This window comes from Hippoglossus hippoglossus, chromosome 4 (assembly GCF_009819705.1).
Source record: "Hippoglossus hippoglossus isolate fHipHip1 chromosome 4, fHipHip1.pri, whole genome shotgun sequence".
Classification (NCBI taxonomy): Eukaryota; Metazoa; Chordata; class Actinopteri; order Pleuronectiformes; family Pleuronectidae; genus Hippoglossus; species Hippoglossus hippoglossus.
Genome location: NC_047154.1, coordinates 25534773 through 25560644, shown reverse-complemented (window position 1 = coordinate 25560644; position 25872 = coordinate 25534773). Strand labels below are relative to the sequence as shown.

Genomic DNA, 25872 nt, shown 5'->3' with positions numbered 1-25872 from the left:
CGCCACAAATACATTTTGAATGATAAACATATATATTTGTTTTGGATGGTTTGGAGTTGACCTGAAGCTGCTGGCTGTCTCTGTGTCCCGCTGTGGGTTTCTCAGGAGGTGCTGAAGGTGATGCGCACCATGGATGACCGCATCGTCCACGGACTGAACACCACCGTGCCCACAGTTTCCTTCTCAGGCATGCCACGGTGTGACCGGTGTGACCGTGGCATGGCGTCAAAGTTTGATTAAACGCCATCAAAACACGAGGTTCTGTATCTCGGACATACATGGTCCAATCGAGTCCAAACTAGACATGTAAGACAAGAGTCCCGGCCTGATGACATCTACACAGAAATCATGACTTAAAATCACAGCGCCAAAAGGGCGCCAAACAAGTTTGTCATGAGTTACACCCATACAACAATCAAAGCATTCTGTACTTCTGTTTTGGCAAGAATCCGGCTCCATACAGGAATCTCCTGCTTCGTTGTTCACATGTGAACGATTAATAGTGATATTAATAATAATAATAATAATCTGTATTTATAGAGCACTTTTCATAACATATGTTGCAAAGTGCTTCATAAAGGCAGCATAAAAACAGGTTGTAAAACATCAACAACGTGTAAGATTCTCAGTAAAAGTGATAAAGATAAATAAACACACTTCATCAGAGTCATCGCACAAAGAGGTTGTGCAAACATTTCCTCAGAATTGTGTCGGTTGTGTTTTTTTCCACTGGTGCGCAGTTGGCCTATAACGGTGTTTTGTTCCCAGCAGTCAGACTCATCGCCCAGTCACACCCACACATATACTGTATATATACTGGTGTACGTGTTCCTCTACTGACCACTCAACCTCCAGGTTCACATTCTCTGCTTCCACGTCTTCTCATCTCTCAGGTATTTTGCGTTTATAATTCTATCTGATTTGACGTGTTGGGGATTTTTCTCACGCTTTGAGAGAATGTGTGTTATAATTTGGTGACATATACAAATAAAATTGAGTTTAGTTCAATCCCAACTCATCTGGTGGGTCTCGGGGGTCTTGGCACATTTTGTTCCGCAAAAAATTGTAATACAATCAAGCAGCAATCAGGTGCATTTCTGTTCAGATTTAAAAATATATATGTCTAAAAAGCATTTTTTGTTCATTACAGGACAACTGTACATCCTCAGCCATGGGCAACAGCGGCAGCAGCGACAGCATCGACAACAGCAGCATCGACAACAGCAGCATCGACAACAGCATCGACAACAGCAGCATCGACAACAGCATCGACAACAGCAGCGACAACAGCATCAACTACAGTGGCAACACCAGCGGAGACAACAGCGGCTCAATCAACATCTCATTCGGAAGATCAGTCCAAAGCTCAGTCCCAAGCTCAGTCCAAAGATCAGTCCAAAGCTCAGTCCAAAGATCAGTCCAAAGCTCAGTCCAAAGCTCAGTCCAAAGCTCAGTCCCAAGCTCAGTCCAAAGGTCAAAGCAAAGCTCAATCCAAAGCTCAATCAACATCTCAGGCAGTGTGCAGCTGTACCGGACTCTGAGCCATGCAAATCCATCGGGGAATATGTTCTTCTCTCCGCTGAGCATCAGTTCAGCTCTGGCTATGGTCTACCTGGGAGCCCGAGGAGACACAGCTGCTCAAATGGAAAAGGTACATCACACCATGTCACCATGTCATTCAGAGACTCAGAGCTGTGGGACCAGTTGGTTATGATGGAGCAGACTGAACGGTGTTTCTAAACCATCTGTTCTTCTGACTCTAGATAAATCCCCTGACACAAGGTCCAGTATGTGCTGTTCTCTGACAGCAGGACATTGAACTGACAGTTGAGTTCAGTTCATTAAACCAGTTTGCTTTCGGAACAGAAGAACAAATCTTACAGTTTCTTATTTGTATCTTATTTTCGTCTCATCTATTAATGACTTCAGTGTAAAAAATGTGCAGATTTTAATCTGCAGTGTCTCACTCGGGTTTCTACACAAGAAATCTCTATAAACAGATTCTACGTGTGAATATGTAGAATTTGCAGGTGAGAGATGAGATTTTGGCGCCTTCTGATTTCTACATTTTACAACTGGGCTGGCAGGAAAACTTCCAGAAAATGTTCTGAGCAGCTGACTTGGAGATTAGCTTCCTCACCTACAGACCCTGGACTCTGAGGTGCACATCTGAAAGCATTTAAATGTCATGTGTCAATCCAAACTTCCACACAGGCCCTGTCATTCAAACCTGGTGATGATGTCCACGCTGAATTCAAGAAGCTAATCGCAGCCCTCAACTCACCATCGGCATCACACATTCTGAAAACAGCCAATCGTCTGTATGGGGAGAAAACCGCAAAGTTCCTCCCTGTGAGTTTTCATTTTCCACTTATCACAGCAGAAATTGATACTTAAATAGATTTTTTTTTTTTACTTCCTTGAAAGTATAAGATGAAATCTGCTCTCTGCAGCGGTTCCTGGAAGCCACGTGTGAGTACTACCAGTCCGACCTGAAGACTGTGGATTTCATCAGGGCCGCGGAGGCGAGCAGAGTGGAGATCAACACCTGGGTCGAGCAGCAGACAGAAAGTACGACTTTACACCTGAATTGAATGAAAAGGGGAATAAATCTTTCTACATTGTTCTGAATTGTCAGGTTTTCTGTTACATTGCAGATAAAATAAAAGATCTCCTGAAGCCGAGGACAGTCTCTGATGGTACGAGGCTGGTTCTGGTCAATGCCATCTACTTGAAGGCAAACTGGATGTACCGCTTTGATAAAGCAAACACCAAAGAGATGCCATTTAAAGTCAGCCAGGTAAAAAAGTCGCTAATCACAATTTAGCATGTTGTGTATTGTGTGTACTTTCATTCATGATTATTACATTCTATTTGTTAGAAACTTGATCCAAACGGCTCAGTTGATTGTGTTTCTGTGTGTCAGAATGAGAGCAAACCAGTCCAGATGATGTTCCAGAAGAAGAATCTGAACTACAACTACATCCCGGACCACGCTCTGCAGATCCTGGAGCTGCCGTATGAGAAGGATGAGCTCAGCATGTTCATCCTGTTGCCTGAACAGCCCACAGACGGCTCCGACCCTCTGCTGAAGGTACACAGAGTTAAATCAATAGAGTTTTTTCACATTGAGAAGCTCAGATAAAACCTGCTGCTCACTCCCCGTCGAGCACCTAACAGCAGACAGACAAAGATGGAGACAAGCTGGTGAAGGAAGTTGAACATCTATGCACTAAAAAGCCAGATATGTTCCTCAGGAGTTGGTAGAGACCAAAATGGTAAAACTACTACATGTGTATAATATGCATCTTACAACTGACCAGCCTGTGCAATGTTATTTGTCTTTAACAGACACTGAGTTTACTAAACAACTGAAGTTTAGCTAAAACGAGGCAACAGCAACTCAGTCGATGACTGTTTGTTTAGGAGGTGGAACATACAACAAGATGGAGAATATCCCTTGTACTGCACTTATTAATGCCTACCACCAGTTGGTGTTATTGGATGTTAGCGACCACCAGCAGATGTTAGGGACATAACTTCAGTTGTGTACCTTAGCGTCATCAGATGTTTCAGCCTTTTAATCACAAGACACCCTCTTCTTAGTTTTTAGAGACGTGATCAAATGTATTTGCTCTGTTCCAGCTGGAGAAGGAGCTGACGCTGGAGAGGCTGAAGGAATGGACCGACAAGAAAAACAATGACGACAAGTCATACGTCCACGTTCACCTGCCAAAGTTCAAGCTGGAGGAGGACTACGAGCTGAAGGAGCCTCTGTCCAAGCTGGGCATGACGGACGTGTTCTGCGCGTCAAAGGCCGACCTGTCTGGCATGAACGGCGGAAGAGGACTCGTCCTGTCTAAGGTGATACACAAGGCCTTCGTGGAGGTGAACGAGGAGGGCACGGAGGCGGCTGCGGCCACAGAAGCCGAGGTCATTGTGACTGGTTCTGGGTCGGAGAAGGAGGAACACTTCACAGCAGACCACCCCTTCCTCTTCTTCATCAGGCACAATAAAACCAAGTCCATCCTCTTCATCGGAAGGCTCTCCTCTCCTCAGTAGACAGAACCAGGAGAGGAAGATATTCAAATAAAGGCTTAATCCTTTAAATCTGGTTTTTATTTTCTGGGATTCATGCTAATTAGCTGGGTTTTTTCTTCTGTTTTTGCAATGAAATTATAGATGAAGATAATAATTAATGACGAATATTTTTGATCCAACAATGATTTGTGTGTTGATTTTGGAAAAACAATTTCTGGAGTTTGTGTTTCACATGTGAGGAAGCAGCAGGAGATCGTCCGGGTCAGACTCGTTCACAACAATAGAAGCTGTCCGATATTGAATATGGTTAAAATGGTTCAAATAAGTAAGATATAAATGTGCAGTATATTTCCTGCTGTGACAGAATTGCGTAACATATAAACCAAAGATAAACCAAAGAAAGAATAATGATGATGAAGAAGTGAACCAGCAAAGTTTGTAATCAGAAAGTATTCATGCAGTTTATAGCAGAATTAAAAACTGAAAAGCAATAGTATAAATTGCACTAATGCCCACTTCAGAAAAAGGTGGCCCAAATGTTTCTGTGCTGTTTGTTATTCACCACTGTGTCACTCTCCATTGTTTTATGACCTGAAAATACACATTAAAACAAAGAAGAGGACAAAACAGTCACATGACTTCTGATTTCCTAACTGTGTCAACTCCCCTTCCAACAGAATGAACTTCTCCAATTGCTCATATAGAGGAAATGGAAGAAGTAGATAAACTGGCTTAACAAGCTCTTATCAAAGGAAATAAATACAACTGCATAAAACAAATCAAAAGGCATCAAATAGAAAAAATGCCGACAGAGAATGGGGTCAGCACCAGGTCACATAGATATTAAAACACACTTTGTATTTCTTATACAGTTAGAGTGGTGACTCTATATCTACACTCACTGTTTCCTAAGTATGTTAAATATGTGGGAGCACAGGTTCAGGTGACCGGCTCATGTCAGGAAGCTGTGATTGACACTGCAGATTATTTTGAACACACCTCTAGATCCTGCTCGTCAGGATTTGTTATTCAAAACAAAATCATTTCACTTGAGGGAAATAGAACAATGAGCTGAGGTCACATTATGTCCCAGCTCCAGAGACATGTAGACGTCTGTATCAAACTATGCTAAAGGGCCTCACCTCTCTCTTGTGAGCATTGTCTGGCACCAGAGAGATTATAGTATGTAAGTGTCCTCGGTAATAGATACGTTGCAGAAAGGATCCAGGAAATAAAAGAATAAAGTTACTGGAGGGGTGTGCAAGTAAAATGAGCAGTTCACCGACATTTTTCAAGAAACAGGGCTGATGGAACACGTTTAAAATTACTGACAAAGAACCAAAAAACTAGCATTTTAAAAAATTGAATTAAAAGGAGTAAAACTCAAAGATCTGCTCGACTTCAAACTGCCAAAACAATAAGCACAGTCATAAAATATGTCTGACTGTCTGAGCCAAGTAGCCTGATAGCAGAAGGAATGAAAACGTTATTACTATTAATTTACAAATTGTACAGATTGTACAGATTTATCCTTTTTAACTTTAACCCCTTTTTAATGTTGTTTATTTGTCTCGTTTTAAATTTAACAGTTTTGACTTGTACATTTTTGACTTTAAATCGATTTCTTTAAATTTTTTCAAGATAAACTTCATGTTACAAAATGTCCTGTACATTAGTGGTGATAAAAATATAGTGTAAAAGTATAAAAACATATAAAACATATCAAATCAGCGATAAATAAAATGAAATGACATGGAACCGGCTCGCCTGATTCCCTGACACTACCTCGGTGTCCCCGGGGGGTGGCAGTAGTGAGACCGCTCGGGAGTGAACCCACCGCAGAAGAAGAGAAGGAGGGAGGACAGTGCAGATGAAGTGACGCGTGGAAGTTGAAGAACATCTGTTTATAAACACACTGGACATCTACCTCCTCCTCCACCTGCGTGTGGATCCGTCCGAGCCGACCCCTGCTCCTCTTCCTCGGGGACAAACAGCTGCTTTCATTATTATTATTATTATTACTAGTAATAGTAATAGTAATAGTAGTTGTAGTAGTAGTTGTGGTAATAGTACAACTAGTAGTAGTAGTTGTTGTAGTAGTAGTAGTATGCTGTTAAATGTACCCAACCTCCCCTGTACCTGCCAGTTTATTCTTATTATTATACACCTAGATACAGCTCAGTTAATGTAGTGTGATACATATAAATGTTTACTAACCTCAGTCAGGTTTTCATGTTGAACTTTTCGTCCATCCCATATGATGGTTTGCAGATTCAGTGACTTCTTTTAAATCACATTTTTACATGTGATGTCATCTCTTTATTCTTACATATTGCTTTAATTATTTTTATTTGCTCTTGTGCAATGTTGTCTCCTTTTTATTGATTCTTATTATTTGTATTTGTTGTTTTGGCTTTTACGTGATGATATCTTCTTATTGCACATTGTATATAAAATATAATGATTTATAACTTACTTTGTCATTATTTTAATATACAAAGTCATTGTTTTGAGAAATGGTTTTGAACTAGCAATTATTTATTTAAGAATTTAACTCATTATTGGTTTGTAACAAGTCATTATTTGGAGATACTACATCATTATATTTGATTAGTAAATCATTTCTTATCAGTTCCATGGAAATCAAGATAAGGCAACACCTCTGACACACCCACATGTGTTCATTGGAAAAACAGTGTTCAACCAAGAGAAATCATTAATCATAATCATTTTGTTTGGTTCTCCAGAAACCATCTGGATGGTCAGCAGCAGTTTTTCCCTAAATCCTCCCATTGACCTCAGATGACAAGTTTGGGAGAACCAAACTCACATTCGTATCTTGTTTAACTTTGACGAACTAAAGGATCCAAGTACTCCCACTATAGTATCTGTTCCTGCAGCTCCTTTGTTATAGGAAGAAAACTGAGACATGCCACAGTGGTGAAAATAGAGGGGTTGAAAAATGTGCAAAACGTGACGGTGTGTGAACACTTTCTGGAGCAAGTGTGTGTTCCTGCAGCTATTTTACAAATCATAAACCAGCACAGAAAGAAAACCAACACATTGAAAGATACACAACAAATCAGATTTATTCAATTATCGTTTATTAATTCAAAATAGTTCAATTTTGACTGTCAGTATGATCTACTATGATCTATGGTATACAGTATGTTGTTTCATGTTAGAATTGGGTAACATTGTTAAACATACAGAGCTGTTGGTGGAATGTGAAATGAACTGATGAGTTTTGTTTGTGGTCCTTCTAGAACAGGGGTCTCCAACACGTCGCTCGCGGGCCGGTTTTCAGTAGCTCGCCAATAGGTTCACAGACTGTGTTAAAAAAAACAACGACAATAAACGCACCTGTTCCCACTTCAATTCAATCAAGCACATAGATGTCCCACCCCCTCCAATACAAAATAATAAGTCCACGGTAACTTTGCACGTGATTTTCCTGCAGGCAGCTCGCTACGGACTGAAAAGGTGAACCAGCTAAAAGCAACACTTAAAAGACAGCAGTGTCTTTTCACCCAACCGACGAAGAAGGCCAACGCGGCAACGGAGAAATCGTTCAAAGTGGCGCACATCCTGAAAAAGCACAAAACGCCGTTCACTGATGGCGGGATGGTGAAGGATGCGATGACCGCAGTGGCCGAGACGTTATTTAAGGACTGTAGTGGAAAAATAACTAACTCCTTTAGACTAACTCCTTATGACTCCTTGCTTCCTTCTACAACCTTTTATGACCCCATTCAACGCGAGGGTGACACAGGATTGTAAATCTACATGTCAGGATGCCTGTGTCCACAGCAACAGCAGTTTGCTTTCTTCAACAGTATTGTTGCTGATGCATTTAGAATCCTTGTGAATTGATGTATTGGATGTTTTACTGTAGTAGTGCATTCTCCTATGTTGTTATAAATGAGAAAAAGGGGGGAAGTGTAGTGGAAAAATAACTAAGTGTGGTTGAAACCTATTTTATAGTTGAAGAGTAACTTTTTGCATACCTGTCCAAGACTCCATGACCTGAAATGTTTATGACCTGAAACCTGTTTGACCTTTCCATTACTTATTGACTGTCCAAAGAACCCAATGGAAATGTCTGCAAATCATTTATTCCTGTGCTTTAGTTCCTGTCTCAAACTGTGCCTACAGAACCAGTCTGAACTGGCTCTGACGAACAGCCTTAGTTCTCCTATATAAGATCCTTGCATTTGACTGTTCTCCATCTTCACTCTGAGATCCCTGTGACTCTCTGTGTTGATACTTTCTGCAGAAAGCCCCTATTAAAATACACGTAGATAAATTTGGTGTTCCAGCCTCTTGTATTTCCAGATTTCCATCACAGGACCATAACAGTAAGACTGAAATCCTGTCTGCCATCGCTGATGTTCAGCTTGGTGCTAACACAGTGGCACGGAGAGTGTCTGCGCTTTCTGCAGATGCAATGGAGCAGCTGGTTATTATTAGGCCCCCGAGCACCGAACAGTAGGAGACAGTGGGAGGCCCTATTGAAATTGTAAGGATTATTATTAGGGCCCGAGCACCTCCGGTGGGAGGCCCTATTGTATTTCGAAGGATTTGTATTTCCCTTTTGGGGCTTTTTCCGGGCCTAGACATGCTCAAATTGGGTTTTGAATTGCAGGGAATTCAAAACCCCAAAAAGTAATTGTATTCTGGATTAATTTGAAATGGTTTGTTGTCGTTTGCTGTTCGAATAATTTTGTCCACGCGTGGTGGTTGTCTTTGATTCTTACTTGAAATTAAAATACGTGCGTGGTGCTTCCCTGTTTGAATGACGTGTCCTCGGCCAAGGTAACCAACCCCCTGAATGAGTGTGGGGACGCCGGGTGGAACCTCCTGACCACACCACGGGAGGAAGTGTCAACGGGCTCGAATCCTACTTCTTCATAAAAGTTACTTTCACTGTTTGTGCCTGTCACTTCTGCACCAGTTGCATTAACGCGAATACATGGGTGTGTCAGGGTTCCCGCGGGGTCTTAAAAAGTCTAAAATTGAATTATCTGAATTTCAGGCCTAAAAAAGACTTAAAAAGTCTTAAATTTGATTTTGCTAGGTCTTAAAAATGTATTGGATTAGGAAGTTACTTTGCGATAACTTGCTCTCCAGTAAATGTGTTTTGGGGAAATGTCCGCGCTGCAAAGTAAGCAGTACGGTAATCAGTTCCCCCCCAACAATTCGTATGGAAATAGGACTGTATATGAGGAACTTATTCTTTTTAGCCGGTTCTGATTTCCAGCTCCGCTCCAGGTGTGTCTGCTAAAACACGGCTCAGACGACTTCTCTCTCTTAATGTTCTTTAATTTGGCAACAGCACAGTACAACAAATACGCTATGAAAGGCAGGGCAGGATATGGGTGGGAATACGTGTGGTTCTATAAGAAGAAATGATACGTGCGTGCAGACTACACACCTCCATATTAATAATGTACATCCTTATCTACCCGTATATACATATTATCTGATTCTACGTGTCAGGGTTTTTTCTCCATTACGAGAGCACACGGATAAAGACCATCACACGAGTGAAGGACACGTTTCTCATGAAAGGCTCAAGCTCTGCAAACCCAGCACACGACGGCTCACATGTAAACACACATGCTGTGCAGTGTGCACAGATGTACACACTCACTGATGCCCCGACATATTGGGAACCCCCCCCCAGCCCCTCCGATCCTTCACACTGACAACAACTCAGCAACCTCGACAGACGAGTGTAACTGTAGAGCTTTGATCCGATGTACTTTTCCATTTGGCCCAGAACAAAGCAGGACTCTTGTTTTAGTCCTCAGCAGATTGAGTTGCATTTCGTTTTGCATAAAAATTCTACTTGAATCAGCATTGGACTCAGTCGAATTTACGTTTATCTCTCACTGGTGTTGGGACCTGGTATTTGTGAACTACAGTTCGGCCTACATGTGTAGTCAAAACCTGACCACGTGTTCTTTGTTCTGGAGACAAACCAGAGCCTCCAGAACTCAGTCTCCCAGGGTGCTTCAACGTCACACACAGGTGTGAAAAATTACCAGGGACACAAGTTTCAACCACTATTGGTCACTCTGGGCCCCATGACCCATGAGGTGACCAGGCCAATATAAGCCAAGTCCCCCCTCTCTTCTGTCTCTTTCGACTCATTCTCTTCCACTCAACTCTCCAAGAGGAGAAGTGTGGCTTCTCCAGCTCACCTCTCTTTCTGCTCAACTTCAATGGAGGAGAGGTGCAGCTTTCCACTCACCCAGTGAGGGAAACTTCCTCACCACAAGCTCTACCAACCTTCAAGCAGGCCTGTCTGGAGCAGACTGCTAAAACCTTCCAAAAGGCAGCGACGCGAGAGCCTGCCTAAGAACTTCAGCACAAGAGCTGCATCGCACAGCAGAACCACAACAACAGGAGCCACAAACCAGCAAGACGACTTCACTGGACTTCAAACAGCACATCAACCTTTTTTCCCTTTTCATGGACGGGGAACACAACTGGGCTTAATAATTATACTAGGCTAAGCAAAGACTGTTTATTCGATTCCATGTGATGTTTATAAGTTTGATTTGTGTTGCTGTGATATTTTGGTTATAAGTTATTTGAAAGTTAATTTTAGTTATGTTATGCACTTCACAGTCTTTCTTTGCATGCAACTAGCTACTTTCTCTAACCTACACGCATACTCACGTACACATATTTATATAGTAAGTACACCTTTAGTAATTTGTGTTTGTACTTTATTATATTCATAATAAATGTTTTTCTTTCACAAATGTTGTTTTCATTAATATTGCATAGGTGTGAATTTTGCCAACCTCTACACTGTCAAGAACTCTATATCCTTCAACTTTGCTAACTATCTATATGCTAATTTTGGTTATAGTTATTCATTTAATACTTAATCAGATTTTCAAATTTGTACTTTGTACTTTTATGAGACTTAATCAATAAATTGGCTATCTTTTCCCTTCCTTTGACGGGTGGTGCCCCGAGGTAACTTTAATTAATTATAGTTATTATTTAATATTAATATTTTTAATATTAATATTCAATATTTTTGTCGAATAACCTAATTTATTGAATGCCGAAAGGCACACCATTTAATGGTGTCACGTTTATTGTATCAATTGCACAACACCGTCCATGCAGACAGTCAGATCTCGTAGTTTCAGCTGCAGTTGTGCACATACCCTCAAGCGGTATTCAACACCGCCCTCTGTCTCATGCGAGAACTTTTCCTTCACTCTTTATTCTGTGTACCTGTCGCTCTGAATCTGATGCTCGTAATAGAGACATTTGTGTGCGATCATGTGCACCCCCACTTCTGCCATATATTGAAAAGAAGCTGAAACAAAATGCCTGAATCCACCCATTTATTTGGATAGGCACCAAGAGACAGATGCTAACTAAGAGACAGACAGACGTAATGGAAAATTCCACTGATCAATGTCTTACTGCTGTTTTAACTGTTTTCTGTGCACTTGGTGATTTCACCTCCTGTTGACCTTTATATGTGCAACTGGGTGCTGGGGTTGTTTCCTCCTTCTATAGAAAGTGATGCAAGACGGCAAACGTTTGCTGTTTATCACATTGTATAAAAACGTTCCTTTTTAACGACCCGTGGTTGCACTCTGAAGCCTTGTTGCTGACTGTTTAACCTTCTGCAGAGCTAATAATTAAAACTCAAAGACAACTCCGGTCTGAGAAACTCATTATTTCACATCTCATGATAAATTCCCACTACACAGACAAACAAAGTGAAAGCATAACCTCCTACGTGGAGGTAAAAAACTGAAATTAAATTCTACTTAGGGTTTGAAAAGGCAAATAAATGCATTTAAAGTAAAAAAAATCTGTTTGAAACCTTAACAGTTTCTTGTAGCCAACAAAATATGTGCATGTCATTGATTATTGACGAGGTGTTTTCTCTGATTTGGTCCTTACATGAAATCAGGGAACTTCTAACTTATGTAAGAGAAGTGTTTTAATTACTAACATTCAAAGAAATGAAAAAAGAATTTCTCATGAACTCATATTGTGACTCAGGTTCCACGAGGTGTTATATAAACTATGTTCAAGGTGTGAGGGAGACAGGAAAATGGAGGGAGGGCTTCTGAAGAGGGGGAGTCTGGTGGCAGTTATGTAACAGAGGGTCTAAAGGTTTATCATGGTTGCCAGTGGTTACACTGTGACCCTCCTTGATGGGTGAGGACGAGACATTATCTCAGTAAATCCCACAGACACACGTTTCTACGGTGGCCCTGAGAGCTCAACGCACTGCAACTCAAGAAAACACATGCAAACGGACAAAACACAAGCAAAGTAAGAAAACGTCTTCATCAATTTGACAACACAACACATTACAGAAACGCGCTGCAATTCCGGAAACGACAACTGAAGTGTTTCCAGGGGACATCTAAAAGTGATGGACACTGCTGCCACAGGAGCCAAAAAAACATCCAAACGTCCCACAAATTCGGTTCCACAATATGGACGATACATTTCCTGGAGAGAAGGAAGAATGTGAACGCTAAGTGCTGTAAATTACTCACAAACAGGAGCTTGCTTGTTAGCGCTGTTTCTTCAGTTCAACAGGAAAAAACGGCATGTCTCTAGCTCAGACCATTGAGGAGTCATGACACTCTAAAGACAACATGATATTTGAGATCGTATACGATTCCAGTGGCTCTCAGAAGGTTAACAGTAGACATCTGCAGTAATAAAGTTTATTATTTATAACAAATAAGTTATAAAGATGAATAAATACACTTTATCAGAGTCATTGCACAAAGAGGTTGTGCAAACATTTCCTCAGAAATGTTTGCACAAAGAGGTTGTGCAAACATTTCCTCAAACTTGTGTCAGTTGCGTTTTTTTCCACTGGTGCGCAGTTGGCCTATAACGGTGTTTTGTTCCCAGCAGTCAGACTCATCGCCCAGTCACACCCACACATATAATGTATATATACTGGTGTACGTGTTCCTCTACTGACCACTCAACCTCCAGGTTCACATTCTCTGCTTCCACTTCTTCTCATCTCTCAGGTAATTTGCGTTTATAATTCTATCTGATTTGACGTGTCAGGGTTTTTTCTCCATCACGTGCTGTGAGAGAATGTTTGTTATAATTTGGCGCCATATACAAATAAAATTGAGTTTGGTTGAATCCCAACTCATCTGGTGGGTCTCGGGGGTCTTGGCACATTTTGTTCCGCAAAAAATTGTAATACAATCAAGGAGCAATCAGGTGCATTTCTGTTCAGATTTAAAAATATGTCTAAAAAGCATTTTTTGTTCATTACAGGACAACTGTACATCCTCAGCCATGGGCAACAGCGGCAGCAGCAACAACAGCAGCACCCAAAGTGGCTCAATCAGTATAACAGTCCAAAGGTCAATGCAAAGTTCAATCCAAAGCTCAATCGACATCTCAGGCAATGTGGAGCTGTACCGGACTCTGAGCCAAGCAAACCCATCGGGGAATATGTTCTTCTCTCCGCTGAGCATCAGTTCAGCTCTGGCTATGGTCTACCTGGGAGCCCGAGGAGACACAGCTGCTCAAATGGCCCAGGTACATCACACCATGTCTCTGTTCCCTGTCATTCAGAGACTCAGAGCTGTTCTGAGCAGCTGACTTGGAGATTAGCTTCCTCACCTACAGACCCTGGACTCTGAGGTGCACATCTGAAAGCATTTAAATGTCATGTGTCAATCCAAACTTCCACACAGGCCCTGTCATTCGAACTTGGTGATGATGTCCACGCCGAATTCAAGGAGCTAATCGAAGACATCAACTCACCATCGGCATCACACATTCTGAAAACAGCCAATCGTCTGTATGGGGAGAAAACCGCAAAGTTCCTCCCTGTGAGTTTTCATTTTCCACTTATCACAGCAGAAATTGATACTTAAATAGATTTTTTTTTTTTACTTCCTTGAAAGTATAAGATGAAATCTGCTCTCTGCAGCAATTCCTGGAAGACACGCGTGAGTACTACCATGCCGACCTGAAGACTGTGGATTTCATCAGGGCCGCGGAGGCGAGCAGAGTGGAGATCAACACCTGGGTCGAGCAGCAGACAGAAAGTACGACTTTACACCTGAATTGAATGAAAAGGGGAATAAATCTTTCTACATTGTTCTGAATTGTCAGGTTTTCTGTTACATTGCAGATAAAATAAAAGATCTCCTGAAGCCGGGGACAGTCTCTGATGGTATGAAGCTGGTTCTGGTCAATGCCATCTACTTTAAGGGAAACTGGATGAACCGCTTTGATGAAGCAAACACCAAAGAGATGCCCTTTCAAGTCAACCAGGTAAAAAAGTCGCAAATCACAATTTAGCATGTTGTGTATTGTGTGTCCTTTCATTTATGGTTATTACATTCTATGTCCCTTAGCTCCTCAAACTAGAGTAGATAGTAACTTAACTTAAACTTACAATGGGATTTGTTAGAAACTTGATCCAAACGACTCAGTTGATTGTGTTTCTGTGTGTCAGACTGAGAGCAAACCAGTCCAGATGATGTTCCAGAAGAAGAATCTGCACTACAACTCCATCGGTGATCTGCAGATCCTGGAGCTGCCGTATGAGAAGGATGAGCTCAGCATGTTGATCCTGTTGCCTAAACAGTCCACAGACGGCTCCGACCCTCTGCTGAAGGTACACAGAGTTAAATCAATAGATTTTTTTCACATTGAGAAGCTCAGATAAAACCTGCTGCTCACTCCCCGTCGAGCACCTAACAGCAGACAGACAAAGATGGAGACAAGCTGGGGAAGGAAGTTGAACATCTATGCACTAAAAAGCCAGATATGTTCCTCAGGAGTTGGTAGAGACCAAAATGGTAAAACTACTACATGTGTATAATATGCATCTTACAACTTACCAGCCTGTGCAATGGTATTTGTCTTTAACAGACACTGAGTTTACTAAACAACTGAAGTTTAGCTAAAACGAGGCAACAGCAACTCAATCGATGACTGTTTGTTTAGGGGGTGGAATATACAACAAGATGGAGAATATCCCTTGTACTGCACTTATTAATGCCTACCACCAGTTGGTGTTATCGGATGTTAGCGACCACCAGCAGAAGTTAGGGACATAACTTCAGTTGTGTACCTTAGCGTCATCAGATGTTTCAGCCTTTTAATCACAAGACACCCTCTTCTTAGTTTTTAGAGACGTGATCAAATGTATTTGCTCTGTTCCAGCTGGAGAAGGAGCTGACGCTGGAGAGGCTGAATGAATGGACCGACAGGGAAAACATGTTAGTCCACTCAGACGTCCACGTTCACCTGCCAAAGTTCAAGCTGGAGGAGGACTACGAGCTGAACGAGCCTCTGTCCAAGCTGGGCATGACGGACGTGTTCTGCGCGTCAAAGGCCGACCTGTCTGGCATGAACGGCAAAAGAGGACTCGTCCTGTCTAAGGTGGTACACAAGGCCTTCGTGGAGGTGAACGAGGAGGGCACGGAGGCGGCTGCGGCCACACCAGCCGTGGTCACTAATGGTTGCTGTATCTTCACAGCAGACCACCCCTTCCTCTTCTTCATCAGGCACAATAAAACCAAGTCCATCCTCTTCCTCGGCAGGCTCTCCTCTCCTCAGTAGACAGAACCAGGAGAGGAAGATATTCAAATAAAAGCTTAGTCCTTAAAATGTGGTCTTTATTTTCTGGGATTCATGCTAATTAGCTGGGTTTTTTCTTCTGTTTTTGCACTGAAATCATAGATGAAGATAATAATTAATGAAGAATATTTTTGGTCCAACAATGATTCGTGTGTTGATTTTGGAAAGACAATTTCTGGAGTTTGTGTTTCACATGTGAAGAAGCAGCAGGAGATCGTCCGGGTCAGACTCGTTCACAACAATAGAAGCTGTCCAATATTGAATATGGTTAAAATGATTCTATTAAGTAAGATATAAATGTGCAGTATATTTCCTGCTGTGACAGAATTGCGTAACATATAAACCAAAGATAAACCAAAGAAAGAATAATGATGATGAAGAAGTGATCCAGCAAAGTTTGTAATCAGAAGGTATTCATGCAGTTTATAGCAGAATTAAAAACTGAAAAGCAATAGTATAAATTGCACTAATGCCCACTTCAGAAAAAGGTGGCCCAAATGTTTCTGTGCTGTTTGTTATTCACCACTGTGTCACTCTCCATTGTTTTATGACCTGAAAATACAAATTAAAACAAAGAAGAAGACAAAACAAGGAAATAAATACAACTGCATAAAAAAAATCAAAAGGCATCAAATAGAAAAAATGCCGACAGAGAATGGGGTCAGCACCAGGTCACATAGATATTAAAACACACTTTGTATTTCTTATACAGTTAGAGTGGTGACTCTATATCTACACTCACTGTTTCCTAACTATGTTAAATATGTGGGAGCACAGGTTCAGGTGACCGGCTCATTTAAGGAAGCTGTGATTGACACTGCAGATTATTTTGAACACACCTCTAGATCCTGCTCGTCAGGATTTGTTATTCAAAACAAAATCATTTCACTTGAGGGAAATAGAACAATGAGCTGAGGTCACATTATGTCCCAGCTCCAGAGACATGTAGACGTCTGTATCAAACTATGCTAAAGGGCCTCACCTCTCTCTTGTGAGCATTGTCTGGCACCAGAGAGATTATAGTATGTAAGTGTCCTCGGTAATAGATACGTTGCAGAAAGGATCCAGGAAATAAAAGAATAAAGTTACTGGAGGGGTGTGCAAGTAAAATGAGCAGTTCACCGACATTTTTCAAGAAACAGGGCTGATGGAACACGTTTAAAATTACTGACAAAGAACCAAAAAACTAGCATTTTAAAAAATTGAATTAAAAGGAGTAAAACTCAAAGATCTGCTCGACTTCAAACTGCCAAAACAATAAGCACAGTCATAAAATATGTCTGACTGTCTGAGCCAAGTAGCCTGATAGCAGAAGGAATGAAAACGTTATTACTATTAATTTACAAATTGTACAGATTGTACAGATTTATCCTTTTTAACTTTAACCCCTTTTTAATGTTGTTTATTTGTCTCGTTTTAAATTTAACAGTTTTGACTTGTACATTTTTGACTTTAAATCGATTTCTTTAAATTTTTTCAAGATAAACTTCATGTTACAAAATGTCCTGTACATTAGTGGTGATAAAAATATAGTGTAAAAGTATAAAAACATATAAAACATATCAAATCAGCGATAAATAAAATGAAATGACATGGAACCGCCTCGCCTGATTCCCTGACACTACCTCAGTGTCCCCGCGGGGTGGCAGTAGTGAGACCGCTCGGGAGTGAACCCACCGCAGAAGAAGAGAAGGAGGGAGGACAGTGCAGATGAAGTGACGCGTGGAAGTTGAAGAACATCTGTTTATAAACACACTGGACATCTACCTCCTTCTCCACCTGCGTGTGGATCCGTCCGAGCCGACCCCTGCTCCTCTTCCTCGGGGACAAACAGCTGCTTTCATTGTTATTATTATTATTACTAGTAATAGTACTTGTAGTAGTAGTTGTAGTAGTAGTACTTGTAGTAGTAGTAGTATACTGTTAAAAGTACCAAACCTCCCCTGTACCTGCCAGTTTATTCTTATTATTATACACCTAGATACAGCTCAGTTAATGTAGTGTGATACATATAAATGTTTACTAACCTCAGTCAGGTTTTCATGTTGAACTTTTCGTCCATCCCATATGATGGTTTGCAGATTCAGTGACTTCTTTTAAATCACATTTTTACATGTGATGTCATCTCTTTATTCTTACATATTGCTTTAATTATTTTTATTTGCTCTTGTGCAATGTTGTCTCCTTTTTATTGATTCTTATTATTTGTATTTGTTGTTTTGGCTTTTACGTGATGATATCTTCTTATTGCACATTGTATATAAAATATAATGATTTCATAACTTACTTTGTCATTATTTTAATATACAAAGTCATTGTTTTGAGAAATGGTTTTGAACTAGCAATTATTTATTTAAGAAATTAACTCATTATTGGTTTGTAACAAGTCATTATTTGGAGATACTACATCATTATATTTGATTAGTAAATCATTTCTTATCAGTTCCATGGAAATCAAGATGAAGCAACACCTCTGACACACCCACATGTGTTCAGTGGAAAAAAGGTGTTCAACCAAGACTGAAACAGGTATTGCAAGTTTACAGACATAAGACAATTCAAAGCGCTTTACAAATGCATGGAGGTGTATTCAGGGGCGAAGCTAGACATGTTTGATCCTATGAAAGAATATAATGCTGGCATCATGTTTATGAGTCAGAAAGTATGTTTCCATCCATCTGCTCTTATGTGTTTTCAAGTTGTGCATCAAACATTATTTTGCGTGGAAACCCAAAAAAGTAAAAATATCACAGTAGGTTTTAGACTTAGCTTTGTTTTAGACTTGTGTATCGATAACAAAATGCAACAAGGTGCAATGGAAACAACCTTGGGGAGAATCGATCATGATTTTCATAAAGCATGTGATTTCCACACACGCATTGAAACCAAAACATCAAATCACCTGCAAATGAGGAAACTAATGTTCACCTCAGACAAAAAGTTTATTTGAACATGTTTGTAAAGGTTAATCCATGTTAGTATTATTATTATTATTATTATTATTATTACTAGTAATAGTAATAGTAATAGTAGTTGTAGTAGTAGTTGTGGTAGTAGTACAACTAGTAGTAGTAGTTGTTGTAGTAGTAGTATGCTGTTAAATGTACCCAACCTCCCCTGTACCTGCCAGTTTATTCTTATTATTATACACCTAGATACAGCTCAGTTAATGTAGTGTGATACATATAAATGTTTACTAACCTCAGTCAGGTTTTCATGTTGAACTTTTCGTCCATCCCATATGATGGTTTGCAGATTCAGTGACTTCTTTTAAATCACATTTTTACACGTGATGTCATCTCTTTATTCTTACATATTGCTTTAATTATTTTTATTTGCTCTTGTGCAATGTTGTCTCCTTTTTATTGATTCTTCTTATTTGTATTTGTTGTTATGGCTTTTACGTGATGATATCTTCTTATTGCACATTGTATATAAAATATAATGATTTATAACTTACTTTGTCATTATTTTAATATACAAAGTCATTGTTTTGAGAAATGGTTTTGAACTAGCAATTATTTATTTAAGAATTTAACTTATTATTTGTTTGTAACAAGTCATTATTTGGAGATACTACATCATTATATTTGATTAGTAAATCATTTCTTATCAGTTCCATGGAAATCAAGATGAAGCAACACCTCTGACACACCCACATGTGTTCATTGGAAAAAAGGTGTTCAACCATGAGTAAATCCTCCCGTTGTCCTCAGATGTTCTGTCACAGAAGGGTGGGGGGGTGGAGGTGTGCTCTCCCTGCCTCCGGCTCTCCATGTGTGCACCAGAACAGAGCCACGCCACAAATACATTTTGAATGATAAACATATATATTTGTTTTGGATGGTTTGGAGTTGACCTGAAGCTGCTGGCTGTCTCTGTGTCCCGCTGTGGGTTTCTCAGGAGGTGCTGAAGGTGATGCGCACCATGGATGACCGCATCGTCCACGGACTGAACACCACCGTGCCCACAGTTTCCTTCTCAGGCATGCCACGGTGTGACCGGTGTGACCGTGGCATGGCGTCAAAGTTTGATTAAACGCCATCAAAACACGAGGTTCTGTATCTCGGACATACATGGTCCAATCGAGTCCAAACTAGACATGTAAGACAAGAGTCCCGGCCTGATGACATCTACACAGAAATCATGACTTAAAATCACAGCGCCAAAAGGGCGCCAAACAAGTTTGTCATGAGTTACACCCATACAACAATCAAAGCATTCTGTACTTCTGTTTTGGCAAGAATCCGGCTCCATACAGGAATCTCCTGCTTCGTTGTTCACATTTGAACGATTAATAGTGATATTAATAATAATAATAATAATCTGTATTTATAGAGCACTTTTCATAACATATGTTGCAAAGTGCTTCATAAAGGCAGCATAAAAACAGGTTGTAAAACATCAACAACGTGTAAGATTCTCAGTAAAAGTGATAAAGATAAATAAACACACTTCATCAGAGTCATCGCACGAAGAGGTTGTGCAAACATTTCCTCAGAATTGTGTCGGTTGTGTTTTTTTCCACTGGTGCGCAGTTGGCCTATAACGGTGTTTTGTTCCCAGCAGTCAGTGACTTATCGCCCAGTCACACCCACACATATACTGTATATATACTGGTGTACGTGTTCCTCTACTGACCACTCAACCTCCAGGTTCACATTCTCTGCTTCCACGTCTTCTCATCTCTCAGGTATTTTGCGTTTATAATTCTATCTGATTTGACGTGTTGGGGATTTTTCTCACGCTTTGAGAGAATGTGTGTTATAATTTGGTGACATATACAAATAAAATTGAGTTTAGTTCAATCCCAACTCATCTGGTGGGTCTCGGGGGTCTTGGCACATTTTGTTCCGCAAAAAATTGTAATACAATCAAGCAGCAATCAGGTGCATTTCTGTTCAGATTTAAAAATATATATGTCTAAAAAGCATTTTTTGTTCATTACAGGACAACTGTACATCCTCAGCCATGGGCAACAACGGCAGCAGCGACAGCATCGACAACAGCAGCATCGACAACAGCAGCATCGACAACAGCATCGACAACAGCAGCATCGACAACAGCATCGACAACAGCAGCGACAACAGCATCGACTACAGTGGCAACACCAGCGGAGACAACAGCGGCTCAATCAACATCTCATTCGGAAGATCAGTCCAAAGCTCAGTCCCAAGCTCAGTCCAAAGATCAGTCCAAAGCTCAGTCCAAAGGTCAGTCCAAAGGTCAAAGCAAAGCTCAATCCAAAGCTCAATCAACATCTCAGGCAGTGTGCAGCTGTACCGGACTCTGAGCCATGCAAATCCATCGGGGAATATGTTCTTCTCTCCGCTGAGCATCAGTTCAGCTCTGGCTATGGTCTACCTGGGAGCCCGAGGAGACACAGCTGCTCAAATGGAAAAGGTACATCACACCATGTCACCATGTCATTCAGAGACTCAGAGCTGTGGGACCAGTTGGTTATGATGGAGCAGACTGAACGGTGTTTCTAAACCATCTGTTCTTCTGACTCTAGATAAATCCCCTGACACAAGGTCCAGTATGTGCTGTTCTCTGACAGCAGGACATTGAACTGACAGTTGAGTTCAGTTCATTAAACCAGTTTGCTTTCGGAACAGAAGAACAAATCTTACAGTTTCTTATTTGTATCTTATTTTCGTCTCATCTATTAATGACTTCAGTGTAAAAAATGTGCAGATTTTAATCTGCAGTGTCTCACTCGGGTTTCTACACAAGAAATCTCTATAAACAGATTCTACGTGTGAATATGTAGAATTTGCAGGTGAGAGATGAGATTTTGGCGCCTTCTGATTTCTACATTTTACAACTGGGCTGGCAGGAAAACTTCCAGAAAATGTTCTGAGCAGCTGACTTGGAGATTAGCTTCCTCACCTACAGACCCTGGACTCTGAGGTGCACATCTGAAAGCATTTAAATGTCATGTGTCAATCCAAACTTCCACACAGGCCCTGTCATTCAAACCTGGTGATGATGTCCACGCTGAATTCAAGAAGCTAATCGCAGCCCTCAACTCACCATCGGCATCACACATTCTGAAAACAGCCAATCGTCTGTATGGGGAGAAAACCGCAAAGTTCCTCCCTGTGAGTTTTCATTTTCCACTTATCACAGCAGAAATTGATACTTAAATAGATTTTTTTTTTTTACTTCCTTGAAAGTATAAGATGAAATCTGCTCTCTGCAGCAATTCCTGGAAGCCACGTATGAGTACTACCAGTCCGACCTGAAGACTGTGGATTTCATCAGGGCCGCGGAGGCGAGCAGAGTGGAGATCAACACCTGGGTCGAGCAGCAGACAGAAAGTACGACTTTACACCTGAATTGAATGAAAAGGGGAATAAATCTTTCTACATTGTTCTGAATTGTCAGGTTTTCTGTTACATTGCAGATAAAATAAAAGATCTCCTGAAGCCGGGGACAGTCTCTGATGGTATGAAGCTGGTTCTGGTCAATGCCATCTACTTTAAGGGAAACTGGATGAACCGCTTTGATGACGCAAACACCAAAGAGATGCCATTTAAAGTCAGCCAGGTAAAAAAGTCGCTAATCAGAATTTAGCATGTTGTGTATTGTGTGTACTTTCATTTATGGTTATTACATTCTATGTCCCTTAGCTCCTCAAACTAGAGTAGATAGTAATTTCACTTAAACTTACAATGGGATTTGTTAGAAACTTGATCCAAACGACTCAGTTGATTGTGTTTCTGTGTGTCAGAATGAGAGCAAACCAGTCCAGATGATGTTCCAGAAGAAGAATCTGCACTACAACTCCATCGGTGATCTGCAGATCCTGGAGCTGCCGTATGAGAAGGATGAGCTCAGCATGTTGATCCTGTTGCCTAAACAGTCCACAGACGGCTCCGACCCTCTGCTGAAGGTACACAGCGTAAAAACAATATTTTTTTTTCACATTGAGAAGCTCAGATAAAACCTGCTGCTCACTCCCCGTCGAGCACCTAACAGCAGACAGACAAAGATGGAGACAAGCTGGTGAAGGAAGTTGAACATCTATGCACTAAAAAGCCAGATATGTTCCTCAGGAGTTGGTAGAGACCAAAATGGTAAAACTACTACATGTGTATAATATGCATCTTACAACTGACCAGCCTGTGCAATGTTATTTGTCTTTAACAGACACTGAGTTTACTAAACAACTGAAGTTTAGCTAAAACAAGGCAACAGCAACTCAATCGATGACTGTTTGTTTAGGGGGTGGAATATACAACAAGATGGAGAATATCCCTTGTACTGCACTTATTAATGTCTACCACCAGTTGGTGTTATCGGATGTTAGCGACCACCAGCAGAAGTTAGGGACATAACTTCAGTTGTGTACCTTAGCGTCATCAGATGTTTCAGCCTTTTAATCACAAGACACCCTCTTCTTAGTTTTTAGAGACGTGATCAAATGTATTTGCTCTGTTCCAGCTGGAGAAGGAGCTGACGCTGGAGAGGCTGAAGGAATGGACCGACAGGGAAAACATGTTAGTCCACTCAGACGTCCACGTTCACCTGCCAAAGTTCAAGCTGGAGGAGGACTACGAGCTGAACGAGCCTCTGTCCAAGCTGGGCATGACGGACGTGTTCTGCGCGTCAAAGGCCGACCTGTCTGGCATGAACGGCGGAAGAGATCTCTTCCTGTCTAAGGTGGTACACAAGGCCTTCGTGGAGGTGAACGAGGAGGGCACGGAGGCGGCTGCGGCCACAGCAGCCGAGGTCATTGTGAAGTGTTCTGGGTCGGAGAAGGAGGAACACTTCACAGCAGACCACCCCTTCCTCTTCTTCATCAGGCACAATAAAACCAAGTCCATCCTCTTCCTCGGCAGGCTCTCCTCTCCTCAGTAGACAGAACCAGGAGAGGAAGATATTCAAATAAAAGCTTAGTCCTTAAAATGTGGTCTTTATTTTCTGGGATTCATGCTAATTAGCTGGGTTTTTTCTTCTGTTTTTGCACTGAAATCATAGATGAAGATAATAATTAATGAAGAATATTTTTGGTCCAACAATGATTCGTGTGTTGATTTTGGAAAGACAATTTCTGGAGTTTGTGTTTCACATGTGAAGAAGCAGCAGGAGATCGTCCGGGTCAGACTCGTTCACAACAATAGAAGCTGTCCAATATTGAATATGGTTAAAATGATTCTATTAAGTAAGATATAAATGTGCAGTATATTTCCTGCTGTGACAGAATTGCGTAACATATAAACCAAAGATAAACCAAAGAAAGAATAATGATGATGAAGAAGTGAACCAGCAAAGTTTGTAATCAGAAGGTATTCATGCAGTTTATAGCAGAATTAAAAACTGAAAAGCAATAGTATAAATTGCACTAATGCCCACTTCAGAAAAAGGTGGCCCAAATGTTTCTGTGCTGTTTGTTATTCACCACTGTGTCACTCTCCATTGTTTTATGACCTGAAAATTCAAATTAAAACAAAGAAGAAGACAAAACAAGGAAATAAATACAACTGCATAAAACAAATCAAAAGGCATCAAATAGAAAAAATGCCGACAGAGAATGGGGTCAGCACCAGGTCACATAGATATTAAAACACACTTTGTATTTCTTATACAGTTAGAGTGGTGACTCTATATCTACACTCACTGTTTCCTAACTATGTTAAATATGTGGGAGCACAGGTTCAGGTGACCGGCTCATTTAAGGAAGCTGTGATTGACACTGCAGATTATTTTGAACACACCTCTAGATCCTGCTCGTCAGGATTTGTTATTCAAAACAAAATCATTTCACTTGAGGGAAATAGAACAATGAGCTGAGGGCACATTATGTCCCAGCTCCAGAGACATGTAGACGTCTGTATCAAACTATGCTAAAGGGCCTCACCTCTCTCTTGTGAGCATTGTCTGGCACCAGAGAGATTATAGTATGTAAGTGTCCTCGGTAATAGATACGTTGCAGAAAGGATCCAGGAAATAAAAGAATAAAGTTACTGGAGGGGTGTGCAAGTAAAATGAGCAGTTCACCGACATTTTTCAAGAAACAGGGCTGATGGAACACGTTTAAAATTACTGACAAAGAACCAACATTTTTTTTAATTGAATTAAAGGTAGTAAAACTCAAAGATCTGCTCGACTTCAAACTGCCAAAACAAAAAGCACAGTCATAAAAGATGTCTGACTGTCTGAGCCAAGTAGCCTGATAGCAGAAGGAATGAAAACTTTAAAAAACGTTATTACTATTAATTTACAAATTGTACAGATTGTACAGATTTATCCTTTTTAACTTTAACCCCTTTTTAATGTTGTTTATTTGTCTCGTTTTAAATTTAACAGTTTTGACTTGTACATTTTTGACTTTAAATCGATTTCTTTACATTTTTTTTAGATAAACTTCATGTTATAACATTTTCTGTACATTAGTGGTGATAAAAATATAGTGTAAAAGTATAAAAACATATAAAACATATCAAATCAGCGATAAATAAAATGAAATGACATGGAACCGCCTCGCCTGATTCCCTGACACTACCTCAGTGTCCCCGCGGGGTGGCAGTAGTGAGACCGCTCGGGAGTGAACCCACCGCAGAAGAAGAGAAGGAGGGAGGACAGTGCAGATGAAGTGACGCGTGGAAGTTGAAGAACATCTGTTTATAAACACACTGGACATCTACCTCCTCCTCCACCTGCGTGTGGATCCGTCCGAGCCGACCCCTGCTCCTCTTCCTCGGGGACAAACAGCTGCTTTCATTATTATTATTATTATTACTAGTAATAGTACTTGTAGTAGTAGTACTTGTAGTAGTAGTAGTATACTGTTAAAAGTACCAAACCTCCCCTGTACCTGCCAGTTTATTCTTATTATTATACACCTAGATACAGCTCAGTTAATGTAGTGTGATACATATAAATGTTTACTAACCTCAGTCAGGTTTTCATGTTGAACTTTTCGTCCATCCCATATGATGGTTTGCAGATTCAGTGACTTCTTTTAAATCACATTTTTACATGTGATGTCATCTCTTTATTCTTACATATTGCTTTAATTATTTGTATTTGCTCTTGTGCAATGTTGTCTCCTTTTTATTGATTCTTCTTATTTGTATTTGTTGTTATGGCTTTTACGTGATGATATCTTCTTATTGCACATTGTATATAAAATATAATGATTTATAACTTACTTTGTCATTATTTTAATATACAAATTCATTGTTTTGAGAAATG

General features: G+C 40.5%; 2 protein-coding genes across 2 annotated transcripts; both read left to right on the top strand.

Annotated features, from left to right (window-relative positions):
• The first annotated feature begins 50 nt into the window (after positions 1-50).
• Positions 51-23852, top strand: LOC117760591. The gene is made up of 18 exons (XM_034583714.1): positions 51-187; positions 7502-7707; positions 13342-13611; positions 13770-13907; positions 14009-14126; positions 14213-14355; positions 14540-14701; positions 15253-15647; positions 19386-19446; positions 19573-19673; positions 20124-20363; positions 20621-20679; positions 20897-21072; positions 21636-21773; positions 21875-21992; positions 22079-22221; positions 22406-22567; positions 23119-23852. Exons 1-18 carry the CDS (start codon positions 121-123, stop codon positions 23533-23535), a joined length of 3114 nt encoding a protein of 1037 aa, XP_034439605.1. The 5' UTR covers positions 51-120; the 3' UTR covers positions 23536-23852.
• Positions 791-4223, top strand: LOC117760166 (leukocyte elastase inhibitor-like). Its single transcript, XM_034582978.1, has 9 exons — positions 791-893; positions 1151-1192; positions 1319-1360; positions 1481-1651; positions 2215-2352; positions 2454-2571; positions 2658-2800; positions 2927-3094; positions 3646-4223. Exons 2-9 carry the CDS (start codon positions 1172-1174, stop codon positions 4060-4062), a joined length of 1218 nt encoding a protein of 405 aa, XP_034438869.1. The 5' UTR covers positions 791-893; positions 1151-1171; the 3' UTR covers positions 4063-4223.
• Positions 23853-25872: the final 2020 nt, after the last annotated feature.